This window comes from Macrotis lagotis, chromosome 6 (assembly GCF_037893015.1).
Source record: "Macrotis lagotis isolate mMagLag1 chromosome 6, bilby.v1.9.chrom.fasta, whole genome shotgun sequence".
In the NCBI taxonomy this organism is placed as follows: Eukaryota; Metazoa; Chordata; class Mammalia; order Peramelemorphia; family Peramelidae; genus Macrotis; species Macrotis lagotis.
In genome coordinates, this window is record NC_133663.1 from 57,666,166 (window position 1) to 57,684,993 (window position 18,828).

Sequence of the window (18,828 nt, forward strand, 5' to 3'; positions counted from 1 at the left end):
ATCTTCCAAATATAGAAATACTCAGATAAATATTGCACTTTATTGCATTTTGTTTGATTTTCAAATCTTTAAACTTCGGGAGTACTTTGTTTCCCTAAATGCAAGATGAAATTAAAAGAAACCATGTATATGAACTTAAATATCATGGTCCTGCAACATTAAATACTTAGTTGTATTTCTGTATTGCTCAAATTACTTTTTAGTCTTTTCCATTGCTGTAATTATTCTTTTTAATTGTACAGAAAATTATTAAAAGAAACTTAGTTTAAAATTAGTTATATAATTCATCTTAAAATAAAATCTCATTCTTTGAGAGCCTAGGTAGGTTTTTATAAGCTTCAAAAAATTGAAATTAAAAATTCTGAATACTTGATTCTACAGTTCAAAAACAAAAAGAGGAGAATTCACGCCCTTGAAGCAGACATGTAGGAAAGTATGGAGTTTATGACTCATCTTTTCAGCTCCATTTTGATAAAGGTATTGAAAACCATAATTTTAGTTGTGAACATAGGAAGGAATTAATGGGGAACTTTGACTTTCTCTTCTTTTGAAAACATGTAGTGACCCTTGAAATGGATTTTTACCCAGATGAATAATTACATGAATTAGGAGAATGGGGCAGCAATGGAATCAAACTTGGTGTTATGATTTCTAATAAAGCAGCAAAATTCTTTTAAGCCTAGAATTGAAATAAATCTGCATAAAATGAAAAGCAGTTATGTATCAATTTTTTTTGGGGGGGGGACAAAGACCTCAGTGGATCACCAAACCCAAATGGTCCTAATTATTGCCAAAATTATATCAGCGTGGTTGCTGAAAAATAAGCTATGCACAGGAAGGGCCTATAGGAAGGAAATATTAAGTGATTAATTCACTGTAGAATATTACCCTTTAATTTATTCTTCCTTCATTCTTTAGGGGAAAAGAGTAAAAAAAAAAAACAAAAGTGAAATCCTAAGCATCAAGAGTCAATTGGCAAAAGGGGGAAAAGACAAAAGAGAGTGCCATATGTAAGCTTTAAAGTTTTCTATACTTCTCCTGTTTCTTTTTATGTGATTAGGAGATTTGCAATAATCTGAAGGAAAAAGGTTGGGATCCAAATATTTTCCTAATCATATTGAAACTGGCAGTTGTGGTAATATTATAGCAATTTCTGTCAAATGGATTCAATGAAAAAATGGTTTGGGTTAATTTCTAAATTTTGAGAATTAAAATCATTAATTGTAAATGCCTTTGTCTTCTTTCTTTTCTTTGTTTCAGATTCACCAGAACCCAACATATCTTTATTCTTTCATTTTGAAACAACCGACAATAGCTTGAGAACCATATCAGCCTACACTTTGATAAGTGCAGCTACCCAAATGATCTGAGAGGTGGAAGCATGAAACACTGGTGAGTTTTGGCAAACACATGACCCCAGGAGAACCCCGAATTCTGGAAATTAATTATGGAGTGGCAATGATGGTGGATCTCTCAGTCTGAGATAGGCAGTTATGGAAAGAGGAACCATGTATCTCAATGAGGGAAGGCCCTGAATTCTAGTCACCTTGATTGGCAAAGAAAGGATTTCCTTGATGGTGATGAATTTATGGAGAGGTATAGGACCTAAAGTCCTAGAGACAGGAGTGTTGTGCTCAGGTAGAGTTCAGGTCCTCAGACTTCGAAAGAGATTAATGGAAATCTTTGATCATTACTAATTTCTGTATGAGAAAACTACAGAGCATCGAGAGACTGAGGCAGACTTTGAGGAATCAAAAGACCTGAACTTTGTCTTCTGTAATCACTATGAATTATTTGGACTGGAAAAATGGGAAAGGATTTGCTTTTCTAAGTAGCTCCAAGTTTATTTCATTTTAGGGGAAGTAGAAGCTCTTAGGATAATATCAAAAGCCTGCTGTCTGAATGAGTCACGGGAGAAATGCTGGGATTTACAGAAATATAAGAAGTTGGGAATCATAGAGCTCTCTTTAGTAACCAATGCCAATATTTGTTTTCTTGTTGCGGTAACTCCAAGACCTTAGGGCAGTGTCATAAGATTGAAGATCTCAAAGATAAAGAAGGGACTTACCAGAATGTTAGGGGGTTGTCTTTCTAGAGATATCCAATTCATTTCCCCTATTCTGAGGGAAATTAGAACTATAGGGCGATGCTATGAGTCTATAAGAAAGACTTGACTGTACATACAATAATCTGAGCAACTGTATGTTGTTTTTTGCAAGCTATTTGTGAGACAGAAAAAAATGTGTAGTGTAATAATAATTCATTATTAACTTGAGGCTCCCGATTAGGGAGTCGGGACTCTTTTACCATTTGTGAAAACCTAAATACAAACACTATTGTAAAATTTACAGAAAAATTTTTAAGTAAAAGCAGAACAAGACAAAGACATGATTTGGGAGAATAGTCTCCCCCCTATTGAATCTGGCCCATCCAGACTGTGAAGTGTACTGGGCCATTATGTATATATTTTGTAATTCCTTCTCTGTGGCCATGTTATATCCCTTCCAGAAAAAATATAAACACTCTTATAGGGTAGTCACTTTTTTTTTGTCTTTGTACATTGACTAGTAGAATGACTTCTGTTTACTAGTTTCTTACTAAATTGAATGAATAGGAAATTTAGAATACATCTTATATTATGCTTATCTTCATAACTAATAAAAAAGTGAAATAATCAACATACACTTAATGTGACAACTTCCTCTCCATTCTGAATATCCCACAGTTTGGCTGTAGTATCCATACTTCCAGTAGCAACCAGTGTACTTTGAGGGTTAAATGATAAGCACACCTAAATCACATGAAAGAGGAAAAAATAGCAACAAATTTGCTCATTTAGGAAAAGGCTTCAAGATTCAATAACATCATCAAATTCTGGTTAGTTGTTTGTCACCTACAAAAGAAAGAAAAGCCTTTTATAAACATGGTCAACCAGATACCCCCATAGAAGCAGAAAGTCCCAAAGCAGCAACTTACCATCAATCCTTGAATACAGATGCTCGATTGCTATTTAAATTATTTATAAATTATTATTAATGAATGAATGCTTAGTATATAAAATGGTTTTACTTCAAAAAATATTTTTAAAAAATTAGAAAAAATAATTAGAATTTTGAAAGAATGACTTTATAATAGTGCAGACCTATCTATATAAATATCAAAAACCAGTACATTAAACCATAAAAAATGTATAGCACAGATGAACAATAATACTAATACCAACAGAAATTGGACAACTCAAGCATTTTAATTTAAGAACTGTGTGTGTTTGAAGAGGTGTCTTTTGTTGTACTGGACAGAAACCTAAGCAAGTCAGTTAAATTTTGTCTCATATACAGGAGAAAAACCATTTTTTGTAACTGAAACAGGAATTAAAGAGCCTTTGATTTATTAGAGCCAGGTTCTTATATTGAGTCTCATGAGAAAATATTTTTAAAAGTGCAAATAAACTCACACAAATATACATACACACAATTTCTAGTATAATTATTTCATCTTTTAGCAAAGATAAACTCTTGCAGTTTTTCAGTCATTTACTGCAGCTTAGAATCTCAAGTTGTATCTACAAAAGCATACCTCAATTAATATAAGGATCAGTAGTTCTAATTAAAATTGGCATTTTTATTAGAATACAAGTTACTCCCTTTCAAATTTGCATCCAAATGGACCATAAAGGTGGTTTTGATATTATTGACTCTTTGTATTAATGTGTTTACATTCCAAATAAAGGAATTAAAATAATTTATTAGATTTCTGCTGAGCCCTTTATTCCTGATACCTTTCTGCTGGAACATTTGACCAATAAACTCACCTATTTTCTCACTTAGGTCTGTAGACTTTAGGAAATAGATTTTTGGTCCCAGAAAGGTCCCCAGAAAGACAGACCTATCACTTTAAAATTCACAAACATTAAAAAAGTAGAAAAGGAACTTGAATCAATAAACCCTAATTTCATTCAACTTGTACTGATGCCTACTCTCCAACCCTATTGGTCCCACTTACATGGGGAAATAATAGGATTGGGGTACATACAATAGTCTAATATGTCAAAAGCCATATGGCAGAAACAAGTAGCTAGATGAAAAAAAGAAAGAGAATATAGATTAAAAAGGAGTTGTAAATGCTGACTACTAGCTATTGTAATTTTATCAACTACCAAAATTGTTAAGAGGGAAATCAGTATCTCATTTTGAAATTGGGGGGAAAAAATCCATCAAAATTCCCAAAGGAGATGATCAGCTTATAGATTCTAGAGATGGAAGGAACTTTTGAAATCAACCAGTTCAAAGTCCTCATGAATGGAAAACACTGGCCAGAAAGATCATAAAGATAGTCAGTGAAAAAGCCAGGATTCAAATTTGGTATTTCAACAACATACATGATATTCTTTCCAGGAAATGGAAATATAAAAATAGATACAGAATGATGTAATTACACTTTTCAATAAATTATTGTGTTCATTAAAAATAAAAAAACTATTAGAGAGTAAAATAATAAATTGAAGAGATAAGGAAGATGACCAAACAATTGTTTATCTTAAATTTCTCCTCCACCAAAACTTTAATATAAATTAAATGCTAGATAGAGTAATTCTAGTTGAATCTCCCATATAAGACAGATCTTCTGCAAAAACTAGCCACCAGAACACTTCAATGCTTAGAACTCTGATCCCTCTTGACTTCATGTCACTTCACACTGAGAAAAAACAAAGCTCTAAGACTTTTGACACAGAATTTTGATGTGGGGATTGCTCCACGACAATGACTCAAAATGCTCTTAACTCCACAAAAGATGGTCAATACTAATTACATCTAACCATGAAAAGAAAAGGGAAAGAAACTGTGGGGACAAAGAGAAAAGGATGAGTTAAACATGATAGAAGTCATTCCTGATGCTAAGAATAAAAAGGAAAAAAAAAGAAATTAGGTACATGGAACTGGAAATCCAAATAGTAAAGGATCCTATCACCAACCTGACCCAGGACTGAATGATCTCTTCCAGTGCAAGTAATTTGTGGCTCCCCTACAGTTCAATCTCAGGGAACTATCAAGTTAAGGACTGAAGATGAAGAATTAAGAGGATTTCCAAAGGCAAGCATTGTTAATACAAGAAAAAAGTTAAGGGGCAGCTAGGTGGCACAATGGATAGAGCACCAGCCCTGGAGTTAGGAGTACCTGAGTTCAAATCTGGCCTAGGACACTTAATAATTACCTAGCTGTGTGGCTTTGGGTGAGTCACTTAACCCCGTTTGCCTTGCAAAAACCTAAAAAAAAGTTAGAATGTCAAAATATGAATAAAGAAAGCCTATATAAAAACATAACACACAGTGAAACAAGGTAGGAGGACCATGAAAACAGGGGGAGGGAAGAATGAGTAAAATTTCAAAAGAAAAATTCACTTTGGACAAGAATTAAAATATGTAAAAAATACATAAATTACTCATTGAAAAGAGAGTGGGGAGGCAGAGCCAAGATGGTAAAATAGTAATTGAAAGAATTCATCAATCACCTCCTGTAAGAGATCCCAAAAGAAAAACTCCAAGGAGCATTGTAGCTAAATTTCAGAATTATCAGGTCATGGAAAAAGTATTGTTAGCCGCTTGAATAAAAAAGAAAAGGGGATGAGGGGCTGATAGAAGGAAGTATAGATTGAGGGAAACAGTGCTCAGAAGCAAAACATTGGTAAGGAGGGACAAGGTGAAAGGAAAGAAAAAGTATGAATAGGGAGAAATAGAATTATGGGCAATACAAAATTAGTAAAACATAACTGTGAATGTGAATGGAATGAGCTCTCCCATAAAATCAATTTATTGTTTATAAGAAACACATTTGAAGTAGAGAGAGGTAAAAGATTGGAGCAAAATATACTGTACTTCAAATAAAGTTTAAAAAGCAGGTGTAATAATCCTGATGTCAGACAAAGCAAAAAGAGATAAGTGAATAAACTAATGAGTCCTTCATTTTTTGAAGAAGACCATTACATCAGGGTGGTGATGCCAAGACAAGCACATGAACAGATTGGGGGGGGGGGAACTGTGCTAAATCACCAGTGTAACTTTCTCCTTCAAAGTCATTTGGATCCAGGACCAATATAAATCAGGACAGCTGGAGATAGCCCTGGATGCGAGGCAATCAGGGTTAAGTGACTTATCCAAGATCACACAGTTAATAAGAGTCTAGTGTCTCAAGCTGGATTCGAATTTCCTTCCTCCTGACTTCAAATACACTGTACCATCTAACTGCCCTGGGGGAGTAAACCACTTCCTGCTTAAAGGTACCATAGACAATAAAGTGATATCAATACTAAACATATACGCACCAAGTTGTATAGCATCCAAATTTCTTAGAGGAGAAGTGAAATGAGTTACAGGAAGAAACAAAAAGCATGACTATACTGTGGGGAACTTCAATCTTCCCTTCTCATTACTAGGTAATTCTAACCAAAAAATTAACAAGAAAAAAGTTAAGGAGGTTAATAAAATTTTAGAAGAGTTAGATTCAATAGACCACTGTAGAAAATTGAATGGGGATGGAAAGGAATATACCTTTTTCTCCCTGGTACATGGCAACTTCATAAAAATTGGCCATGTATTGGGGGCATAAAAACCTCACAAACAGATGCAGGAGGACAGAGATATTTAATACATCCTTTTCAGATCATGATATAATAAAAATTACATGTAATAAAGGACCATGAAAAGATTGGCTAAAAATTAACTGGAAACCAAAAAATTTAATCCTAAAGAAGAGTGATGGGACAGCTAGGCAGCACAATGATGCAGTGGCTAGAGCATCAGCCCTGATAGAGTCAGGAGGAGCCTGAGATCAAATTGTCTCAAATACTTAATAATTACCAGTTGTGTGACCTTGGACAAGTCACTTAACCCATTGCCTTGCAAAAAAAGGAAAAAAGATTAAGCGGATCAAACAACAAATCATAGAATCAATCAAAAATTTCAACAAAGAAAATGACAATAATGAGACACCATAACAAAGTTTATGGGATGCAGCAAAAGTAGTGCTTAGAGAAAATTCTATATCTTTAAATGCTTACATGAAAGAAATAGAGAAAGAAGAAATCAATGAATTGGGCATGCAACTTAAAAAAGCTAGGAAAAAAAACAAATTAAAAATCCCCAAATAAATACCAAATCAGAAATTCTAAAAATCAAAGAAAAAATTAATAAAATTGAAAGTAAGAAAACTATTAAACTAATAAAACTAAGAGTTGGTTTTATGAAAAATAAAATAAACCTATGCTAATTTGATTTAAAAAAACAAAATTACCAGTATCAAAAATTAAAAGGGTAAATTCAACACAATGAAAAGGAACTCAAAGCAAAAATCTAGAGCTATTTTGCCCAACTGAATGCCAGTAAGTATGACATCTAAGTGAAATGGATGAATGTTTAAAAAACATAAATTACCCAGATTGAAAGATGAGTAAATAAAATATTTAAATAGCCCAATTTAAAAAAAATTGAAAAAAGCCATCAATGAATTCCCTAAGAATGTTTAAAAAACATAAATTACCCAGATTGAAAGATGAGTAAATAAAATATTTAAATAGCCCAATTTAAAAAAAATTGAAAAAAAGCCATCAATGAATTCCCTAAGAATAAAAAAATCTCCAAAATCAGATGAATACACAACTAAATTCTATCAAATTTTTAGAGTTCAATTAATCTCAATACTACATATACTATTTAGAAAAATAGACAAAGGAATCGCCCTACTAAATTTCTTTTATGACAAAAAAAAGGAAATGAGAAATGTTAGAGAAGATGTGGGAAAATTGGGACACCAATGAAATGTTGATGGAGTTATGAACTGATCCAATCATTCTGGAGAGCAATTTAGAACTGTGCCCAAAGAGCAATAAAACTGTGCATACCCTTTGATCCAGCAATACCACTACCAGGTCTATATCTCAGAGAGTATTAATAACAGTTGTAGCAATTCTTTTTGTGGTGGCAAAGAACTGGAAAGTGGGAAATGACTGAACGAGTTGTGATTTATGAATATAATAGAATACTATTGTTCTATAAGAATGACAAGCAGGCAGATTTCAGGAAAACATGCTAAGACATGAAGTGATGCTAAGTGAAGTAAACAGAACTAGAACAACATTATATACAGTATCAGCAACATTGTCTGATGATCGACTATGATAGACTGAGTTCCTCTCAGCAATACAATGTTCCAAAACAACTCCAAAAGATTCCTGTTGGAAAATGCTATTCACATCCAGAGAAACGGTAGATCAAAGTACACTATTCTCCCTTTTTTTCTTTTTTTGGTTTTTCTTTCTAATAGTTTCCCCCCCCCCCCTCTTTTTCCTGATTCTTCATTCACATAATGACAAATATGGAAATGTTTAACATGATTGTGCATGTGCAATCTATGTCAGATTGCTTGCTGTCTTGGGAAGGGAGTAGAAATGGAGGGAGGGAGAAAAATTTGGAACTGAAAACCTTACAGAAATGAATGTTGAAAACGTATCCTTACCTGTACTTGGAAACAAATAAATTATATTAAATCAAAAAAAAGAAAATAAAAGAGAGAGTACTGTGGACTCCCTAAAGATTGTGTAATAATTAAAAAACTAAAGAATGCCCAGAAGCAAAGAAAAACTTTTAAATTTAGAAATAAGATAATAATTTAGGTAAGAAAAGTAGAATTCTTCATAAAGCATAAACTCTGAAAAAATAACAGATCTGAAACAGAAAAATAATGAAGTTAAGAAAATTTTATCAGAAGAGAAGTAAAAGTAAACAATCTAAAGCAGTATCAATCAAAAAAATCTGTATACCATAATACAGGAAATAAGAGAAGAAAAGCATCCAAAATATCTGAATACAGACCACAAAGCACAAGTTGAGAGGGGAGGCCCTGGGGGACATGGGGAGGCAGGAACTAATCTTCAAATTCTAAGACTTTTGGCAGCTGAATGTAACAATTTCAATAATGTTAAACTTTGTCAACGCTCAGGAGAACCTTCAAATATGAAACAATGGCAATTCAAATAATCTAGAATTATTTTGCATTCTCAAGAAATTATAAGAGTGGAACCATATATTCCAAAAAAAATAAATAAATAAACTCAAGCTGCAATCCAAAATAACATATCCTGCAAACCTGAGGCTAATCATCAATGAAAAAGATAGATGTTCAACAAAACAGAATCATTTGAGGCATTCCTGCAAAAAAGAAACCAGAGGTGAGTGATTCTTCAAAATAGAGGCAATTTGAGGCATTCCTGCAAAAAAGAAACCAGAGGTGAGTGATTCTTCAAAATAGAGGCAATTTGAGGCATTCCTGCAAAAAAGAAACCAGAGGTGAGTAGATTATTCATCATGTAAAAACTCACAATTATGCTGCTAAATAACACATAATTGACAAAGAATAGTCTTTAGATACCTTAAAGGCGAGGTGGGGATTGAAGTTTAGAGTACAAAATCTATTCTTAGCAAATTCATTTTTAAATTTATTGATGTTACTATTGCTTTCTATTGCCAAAAGCTATGGTCTTTCCTTAGTCCTTGTTCTACTAAACATGTGCAGCTTTTGACAATGCAGACCACCCTCTCCTCTAGGATAATCTCTCTTCTCTTGACTTCCATAATGGAATTAGATTACTATCTGTATGATAGTAATTGTTATCCTTTTGCCTACCCTTTCTCTGATCTCTATACTTCAATCATTATCCCTAATAGATGTTTTCCAAATACAATGTATGTATAGCCCTAACTCTCTCTTGAATTCTAGTCTTGCAAAGTCAATTGCCTGCTAAAAATCATTTGAATGACCCATTGGCATGTCAAACTCAATATGTCTGAAACGATTCATTCTATTTTTTCCCCCAAACCCATTCCTTCTCTAGATTTCCCTATTTCTCTTAAAGCTACCAATGATCACCAAAATTCTAATGTCTGAGTCATCCTTGACAGGTCCCTGTACTTTAGAACCATCTCTTTCTTTCTTTTCACTGACAGAGGTTCTATTTATCTCCTTGCTTCCAGTTTTTCTCCTCCTCAATACATCTTCCTCACAGCTGCCAAATTCATGTTCTTTTTTTTTTTTTAGGTTTTTGCAAGGCAAATGGGGTTAAGTGGCTTGCCCAAGGCCACACAGCTAGGTAATTATTGTGTCTGAGGCTGGATTTGAATTCAGGTACACCTGATTCCAGGGCTGGTGCTTTATCCACTGTGCCACCTAGCCACCCCCAAATTCCTATTCTTAAAACACAATTCTTAACATGCTGCTCCTACTGAAAAAAAAACCTTTAGTGATGCCTTTTTATTGTCTGTCCTTCATTATTGTAGAGGACCAATGACACAAGGAAAGTGTCTATCAGGGAGAGGAAGACCCTCAGGGTTTCAGACTAGAATCAAAACAATGGTTATTTGCACTCACTCAGAGCCATAAGAATTCAAAAAATGAACAAATGAGGTGAGCTTTGGGCTGGGACCTATTATTGGCAAATCAATGAGAACCCAGAGATTCAGGGTTATAAGGCATGGTCATATAGTTCCATTTGAATCCCAGTTGGCTTTATCAAAGCCTGGTTTCTTCCATGTATTTCAAGAAATCATAAATGAAACTACATGAAGCAAAAGAGGTAATTGTCCCATTTTTTTAAATGATGAAATAAATAAATAAGAGGCAAAAAAAATCTAGCCCACAAACCCCAATGTATCTTGTGAGGTTTCAGAAATCTAAATGCATATGACTTTGGGCAAAGCACCCACCGAAACCTGTGGGAGTATAATTTGCTACGTAACTCCCTAATGCTAAGAGGAAAAGATACAAAATTCCCAAGTGTGGCATATAAAGAGTTTTGTAATATGTTCCCAACTGGACTTCAAAGCATATTTCGTCTTATTTTCCTTCTAAACCTCTCTTTTCTAAACAGACTAGCTCCTTAGCTATTTCCTTGAAAGGATATCTTCTTATCTACTTACAAGAACATATGACTCTTCACACTTGGCCAGCATTCCCTTCTTGTTCTGCCTCCTCCATGATCACTAGGTTCCCTCAAACAAACAATTCAGGTTCCACATCCTACACAGGCTGTCCCTGTTCTCTCACAGGTTTGTTAAGAGTTCTTTTCCTCTTGAAATTAATTTGCAAGTATTTTGCATTCACTTTGTGTTTGTTTATTTTTGTATATGTACTCTTCTGTAGAAGACTCCTTGAAAGAACACTGTTCCTTTTCTTTTTCCCATAGAGTCTTGAACAAAGCAAATATTTAATAAGCAATCCCATTTACATTGCATTTTAAGATGCTAGATGCTTTGATTATCAGAACAACCCTTGGGGGTAGATATTAATGACTCCATTTTACAGAAGAGGATACTGAAGGGCAGAAAGGTCTAGAGATTTGTCCAAGGTCACAATGAAGAAAGATTCAAATTCAGTTCTTCCTGACTCTAGGTCATGCCATGCCACCTCCTTTAATGGTTTAAATAATTAAACTGAATTGAATTAAGAAGGAAATGCTCAATTCATCAAGAAACACTATTAATACGTTTTTTACATAGTCTAGAAATTATTTTAGTAATTTAACCTTCAGAGAACCAGTTGTCTACTGAAAACAAAGATAGAAATAACATTCTTATACTCATTCAATTGTAGAGCTATTTGAAAGATAATAAAAATTATGTTAAACTAAAATTGAATTAGCTTTAAATGGTATTAGCTGCAGTTTACATTTATACAAAATGTTTATATGGAAGACATTGCATAAAATAAAAAAAAAAATCAGAAAATAGAATAGAATGTTAGTATTGGAGGGGACCTTAGAATCATTAACCATATTTTTGTGGCACAACATGCTAATTGCCCTGGGAATCTCTTTTTAAAAAGAAAATCACAGTGTTTAAAATACAATAGAATTGTTAGTATACTCACTATTTCTGCTGTATGGCCTCTAAAAGTATGATAACATTTTCCAGTTTCTGCACTCCACAGTTTGCAAGTCTTATCAAAGGATCCAGTGGCAATTTTATCACTAAAATTAAGAAAACTTTATTTAATAGCAAAAAATAAAATTCAGTATAAATTATTGAAAGACAAGGAAAATTTATGTATGATTCTGGAGCTACTAATAAAATATTAGGAAGAGTACCTGTAAATAGCACCCTAAATATGTATCTGACACATAAATATATTTTATAAAAAGGTCTACTTCTATTATTTATTTTATGTAAAAAGACTGCAAATTCTTTAAATAATGATTGTTATGATTTTTAAAATGTACATAAATTAGGGTAAAAATTCCATCTGGAAAGTTGTTATGAAACAGATATAAAATATGGTCAGTGCAGATATAAAAGAATTTATTCCCCAAAAATATCTAAAAATGATAATTTATTAGTGAATCATAATGCAAAGAATCAGAGAACTGAACAAAATTTTGAGGTACTTCCTCCTCTCTCCCCTTGAGATAAAACTGTCAAAATTACCATTTTTAAAATTAAATAACTACCTATTCTACTAAACTCTTGAGGAGCTTACCATCTCATAAAGTCAAAATATAAGTCTATACACATTGCAGAAATCAAAGGAATAGTTGAAGAAAGAGGGCATTACTTTTGGAGGGCAAGGGGATACAGTATGTGTATATAATTTGTGTGTGTTGTGTGTGTGTGTGTGTGTGTGTGTGTGTGTGTGTGTGTGTGTGTGAATACATTCCTTTCTTCTCCATATCCAGAAAGGTGTCTTACTAGACACAAATTGTCTGTTGTATTGATGGATGTGATGTTGAAGTCTAGAGAATACATAATCAAACCTTCAAAAAGTTATAGTTGAAATAATAATATCAAAAGTTATGTTATCTGCTATCATTTCAACAAAACTCTCTTCTCCCTTTTAGTGTAAAAAAACCTTAAAAATTGCTTTTCTCTGCTTAACCATGAGCATAGACAGATCAGAATTAAATTACCTGAAATTGAATGAATTTAATCATTTTTCAAGTACTGATACACTAATAAGATTCAGGTGGACCTTATTTCACAAATATTTCACAATTCACAATTCACATTGCATCAGTATCTGAGGTACAAAGTTTCAGAAAAAGGGTAATAGAAAATTTCCACTCTAAATATTATCAAAAATTACAAAATTCTTTGCCATTTCTACTGTCCCTCCCCAATGCAGGCCCTTATTACCAGACCTGTATTAGTCACAAAAATTACCCAAATGGTCTTATTTTCTGGCTTTTACTCTTTGAATTTCACATCTAATTCATCTTACTAGAAAGCTACTTTTACCATGGTACTCCCTACTGACTTCCATTCCTACAAGGTCAAATTCAATCTGTTAGCCTAGCATTTAAGGTCTAGCACAATACAACTCAAATCCATATTTCCAGGCTTGTTTCTCAACATCAAAGCCCTCAAAATCTAACCCCAAATCTATCTTTCCAATCTTGTCCCCCCCAATTTCCTGACAGAATCCTCTGTCATATCCAGATGATTTTATTCATTGTCTCCATGGCTTATCAATTCCTATGTCTCCCTACTGGTTATTATTTTCATCCTACCTAGGATGTGTTTCCTACTACTAGCTATTCCATTGTATCAGTTCCTAATGTCCAAACTCAAAAGTCTTGATCATTAAGCAAGTCCTCCCTGAACAGACCTAATCAGAACGATAATTGTATATGATGTTGCCATTTCTGGTTATGATCACCCCTCTGGCCCCTAATCACCTACTTCTTGGTATTCTTATTCAACTTGTCATTTGTTTTATCTTCCCAGTGAGACCCTGTGTTAAGATCCTGTGGAGTGAGGAACCAGGTCCTCTATTTCTTTGCAAACCTAATCTAGATCTATTGATATGGCATCCACCATCCCCCCCCCACAAGCTAGTGCTCTCTCTCCCCTCAAAGGAATACCTTTGAAATCTATGAGGCACAGACTTAAGAGGTCAGCACACTTTGGGTCTCACTATTAGATGGCAAGATCCTCAAGGACAAAGACTTATCTTTTCCTCTTATTATTTGTGCTTATTTAGTACAGAGCTGATCCATGATTTGTTCTATTTATGAAACTGAATAAAGTGGCATCCTTTACCAGGTCTGAGTGTCTGTCATTTGCTTTCCTTTTTGGTTTTTTTTTTTGCAGTTTCCCCAAAATTTTAATGTCATTTCAATTCAAATACATGAGTAATTGAATACAATTATATTTACCCATAAGGATTATTGAATGCGATAGCATACACCACATTCCTGTGACCTTCCAGAGTATGCAGCTCCTCCCCAGATGAAGTATCCCAGAGTTTGCATGTTCTATCATAGCTACCGGTAATAAAGCTTCAAAAAACAAAACAAAAAAGGAAATGCATAAGGGGGATTAGAGTGAAAATAAAAAAGCATTCCACTTAACTTCTTTTTAAAAAATGGGTAGATCAATTTTTTTTTCCTTTGGTTTCTCAATGGAATTAGTTTAATTAGTTATACAAGAGAACCAAAGCTAACTCCCAATTTCATATCTTATCTGAAAAACACTAGTAATACAAAAGATAACACTACCAAAAAATACCACCTAGAATTCTATTTAGGTTTTAATTCCTACAAAGGGGGAAGGGAGTGGATGCAATGCAGAGGGGAAAGATTAGGACCAATAAGTCACTATTTCTTACATTACTTACATACTTTAAAAAGGATTATGTCTTCTGTTATTACTTGAGATAAATATTCAACTAAATTTTCAGTCAGGAAAGAATGAAGCTGAGAGTAACTAGTCAAGAAAATAAACATCTCCTTAGGGCTTGCTATGTTTGTGTAAAATACTGTACCAGGGGCTAAAACATTTTTGAAGGAAAAAAAAACAGCTTCTCTCAAGAAATTCACATTCTACTGGAGGGCAACAGAAAGTATACAGATAAATGCAATGTTTGTACAAAAATATTTTAGAAGACAGAAAGCATTTGTAATTAGGAAATAAGGAAAAGTCTCATTTAGGAGAACATCTGAGTTGTGTCCTGAAGAAAGGGAGCACACATATACATTCATTACTACTCTGGGCATAGTGATAGCCTTGAAGTTTGAAGGAATTCATTTTAGAATAAATGAAAAGAAAAGAAACAGTACTAGGCTACATTCATTAAGGGAAGAAAAATATCCTATTTCAATTCCCCATTTCTTTGAGCAAAGTGCTCTCAAGATAGTAGGTACTTAAAAATCTGTTTTTAATGAATTAATTGGATTATATCACAATCAGTAATGTGTAAGATTCAATACCTTAAAATCGTACAGGTAAAAAAATATTAAAGGTTAAGAAAAAGTTCAGAGAATTAGGCAATCTATGTATTATTAAACAGAAGTGTGAAATAATCATTCTATTATCTCTCATTTTGGAGGTTGACATCTTGAATTCTTCAAACACATCCCTGGTGTCATTATCAAAAGTAAAATATTTACCTGGATGGAGCACTGGTTAGATTTAGTGTGGTAGTTCTCATACTCAATCCATACCCCTTCCTCCCAAATGAGCTACATTTTAAAACATACTATTCTCTCTCTCTCTCTCTCTCTCTCTCTCTCTCTCTCTCTCTCTCTCTCTTGTTCTCTTCTCTCTCTCTCGTTCTCTCTTCTCTCTCTCTCTCCCTTTCTCTCCATTTCTCATCTCTCTCATATATAGATTTATAGATATCTAGCTAGCTAGCTCGATATACATATATATGATCAAAGCATTTCACACTTACCATTCTTTTCTGTCATATTTTTTAAAAAATCAGAAAATAGAAGGTAGCTTTTATTAATTGTCTCATCATACAAACAATGAAATAACAACAAGAGAAGCTGGGTCCAAATTGCACATAAGAATAGGTGGCCTGAACCTACTCAAAAATCTTTCTGAGACAGCAGTAGTTCTTGATATTTGGGGGAATGTGCAATTTTTTTGTTGAGTTACCACTATTCCAGATGGTGAAACCCTGCAATTAAAGCCTGATACTTTATTTAACCAGATCTCACTTCATTTGGACCACAAAGAGATACTGAAATGCTACTACAGAACTATACTACAGAAAATAGTTTTCCCTGTAGGCTGCAGAAGGGAGATTTCTTTTAAATTGAAAATCTTTGAAGATTCAACAAGAGTAGATAGAGAACTCTAAACAGCAGCTTCCCAGTGTTATAATTTTTCCACTACTTTTTCTTTCCCATTTTAAATTACCAACACTAAAATCTATCCAATAAAATTGTGCTTGGGTGTGCCTTTTTAAAACTTCAGACAAGGGCAAAGTCAAGCTTAACTGGATATAGAAAAAGATAGGGATTTTTCCATGACAAAAGGTCTTTCAAAAATAGATAGTGAATAGAATTCTAGGATTCCAGAGTAAATGAATAAAACCTCTAATTTATTCATATTCATGCATGAAAAATCTTTACTATTCTAGAAAGGAGAAGGAAATCTGTATTTCAAAAATAAATTTAAGAAATTTAATTTTTTTTGAAGATGAAATATTAAAAGTTAAAAAGATCATTCCCAAGGTGAGAGTCACTTATCAATTCAAATGACAAAGGTAATAGGCAAAAGTCATTCTAAAACCTGTACCTAAAGGGAACAATGGGTTTAGGAAGTATTTGGTAGTCTTGAGTTAACATTTTGAGCTCTTTTTTCAATTCAGAACATATTCTATTTCTTCCTGTGGTTTTCTGATGGGTATAGAATAATCATGTGTATTTGGATTTTTCTTCTTTTATATGTGAAGGTCTTTCAAGTGGTCATTTGAAGAATATGTTATCATTAGAATTATTAAAATTAGTCCTCATGTGTTTTGGAGTTTGCAGCATAGAAGGTTTTTGTGACTTTTTTGTTATTTTGTTGTTTTTTTTTCCTAGAAGTTATCTGTAAATTCTATTAATTGATACTTCCTATGTTCAAAAGTTATGTTTGATTGTGCATTATTGTGCATTTGTGCATATTGTGCATTATTTCTTACATTATGACATTCAAGTTTTTTTAACTTGGCTTGTTCTAGAAGACCTATAATCTTTAAATTGTTTCTACTTCTCCTTTATTTAAGATCAATATTTGATTGTCCAGAGATTGTGTTTCTTCTTCCAGATTGTCCAGATTGTGTTTGCATTTCCAATCAGTTGTTCTTTTCTTGATGTTATATAAATGAATTTTATCTACATAGCAGTTAGTGAAAGGTTATGAGGAGGAAGGATCAAATGCCTGAGGACTTTGCCTGCTCATAGGTTTAAGCTATAAAAGCTTTTATTTGTATTTTGTTATTTTTCTCTTCAGACCAATTCTATTTCCCTTATGAGAAAGACAGACAAAATAATCATAATCTATACATGTTGTGTTCAGATCTAGCCTGTGAGCTTCCTTTCAAAAGAGACTCCTCTATATCTGGAATGCTTTTCTTCATCATCTCAGCCTCCTGGACTTCCTGGAAGATTTCTTCAATTCCCACCTTGGAGGAAGCATTTCCCAATCCCTCTTAATTCTAGGATTTCCCTCTCTTGATTTATTTCCCATTTATCCTGTCATTAGCTTGCTTTTACATAGTTATTTGCGTGATCTCCCCCATGCACATTAGCCTGTGAGTTCTTTGAGTACAGAGACTGTTTTTTAGCCTTTCTTTTTTTGGTATTCTTAGTATTTAGCATAATGTCTTACCCATAATTAATAATGTTTATCGACTGACTGACCAGGACTGAAGCCTGCTCACCTTAAAGCTTTATCACTATAGTTTCCTCAAGGTCAGTATTCAAAATAGTATGAATTACATGTTAAAAAAAAGTCATTAATTTTTTTTTTTAAAGAAAAGGAAGTTCAGGGGCGGCTAGGTGGTGCAGTAGATAGAGCACCAGCCTTGGAGTCAGGAGTACCTGGGTTCACATCAGACCTCAGACACTTAATAATTACCTAGCCATGTGGCTTTGGGCAAGCCACTTAACCCCATTGCCTTGAAAAATCTAAAAATAAAATAAAAAAAATAAAGAAAAGGAAGTTCAATGTGATAAATGGAAGTACTTTTTAACATAATTCACCAGCACAGAATTCAATTAACAATGGATAATCTTATGACTATAAATGAAAAATATTAAGAACTTTTAAACAGAGAAACTTACCATGAACCGGATTTGTTAAATGCAACATTAGTCAGTGGTAGTATGTGTGCTCTGAGTACCTTCAATATAAGAAAACAGACTTTATTCTATAATAAAAACAAGCTTCTAGAAAGTCAACATATTCTTTTAATTATTCCTAATAAATATAAAATAACTAATACCTTAAATAAGTAAAAGAATGTTGTGGGTTTTCTCAAACCTGTAATATATTTCTCAGGCCTAAGTATTTACACAAACAGAATGAGGTCATCTGAAATTGACTGTCAGAGGTCAAAAGAAATGATGATGTCATCTACAAAACCTTGCCACTAGATTGATTTTACAATTATAGACATATATATATATATATATATTATAAACAAACACAGACATCTCTATCTATAAACATAGATACAGATATTGAATAAAGTTATAGATATGCCTTTCTTTGGATCAAGAACCAGAAGGTAATCTTAAAGATTATCATATCGATTATCCTATTTTAAAGATGAGGAAATAAATTTAGATAATGAAAGTTCAATACTTGGGTTCTTATTCTGCCTCTAATATTTACCAATTTTATGATCCTGAGTAAATAAATCCTTTAATACAGCTCAGTTTCCTCATATGTAACATAGAGATCATAATAATACCCTATAGTCCTTATCTCAGTTATTGAGACGAAATGAGTTCCTTTACCTAAGACCTCTTACAAAACTTAAGCTGTATAAATATCTATTATTTTTATTAAGT

At 33.2% G+C, this 18,828-nt stretch overlaps 1 protein-coding gene across 1 annotated transcript in view; it reads right to left on the minus strand.

Moving 5' to 3' along the window:
* DAW1 (dynein assembly factor with WD repeats 1) overlaps nt 1-18,828 on the minus strand; it is a 57,068-nt gene that overhangs the window by 19,320 nt on the left and 18,920 nt on the right. The window contains exons 4-7 of the mRNA XM_074191219.1: nt 18,097-18,155; nt 14,194-14,316; nt 11,913-12,012; nt 2,684-2,791 (exon numbers count right to left, since the gene is read on the minus strand). Of these exons, the coding sequence (XP_074047320.1) occupies nt 2,684-2,791; nt 11,913-12,012; nt 14,194-14,316; nt 18,097-18,155 (390 nt within the window). The remainder of the gene's footprint in view (nt 1-2,683; nt 2,792-11,912; nt 12,013-14,193; nt 14,317-18,096; nt 18,156-18,828) is intronic.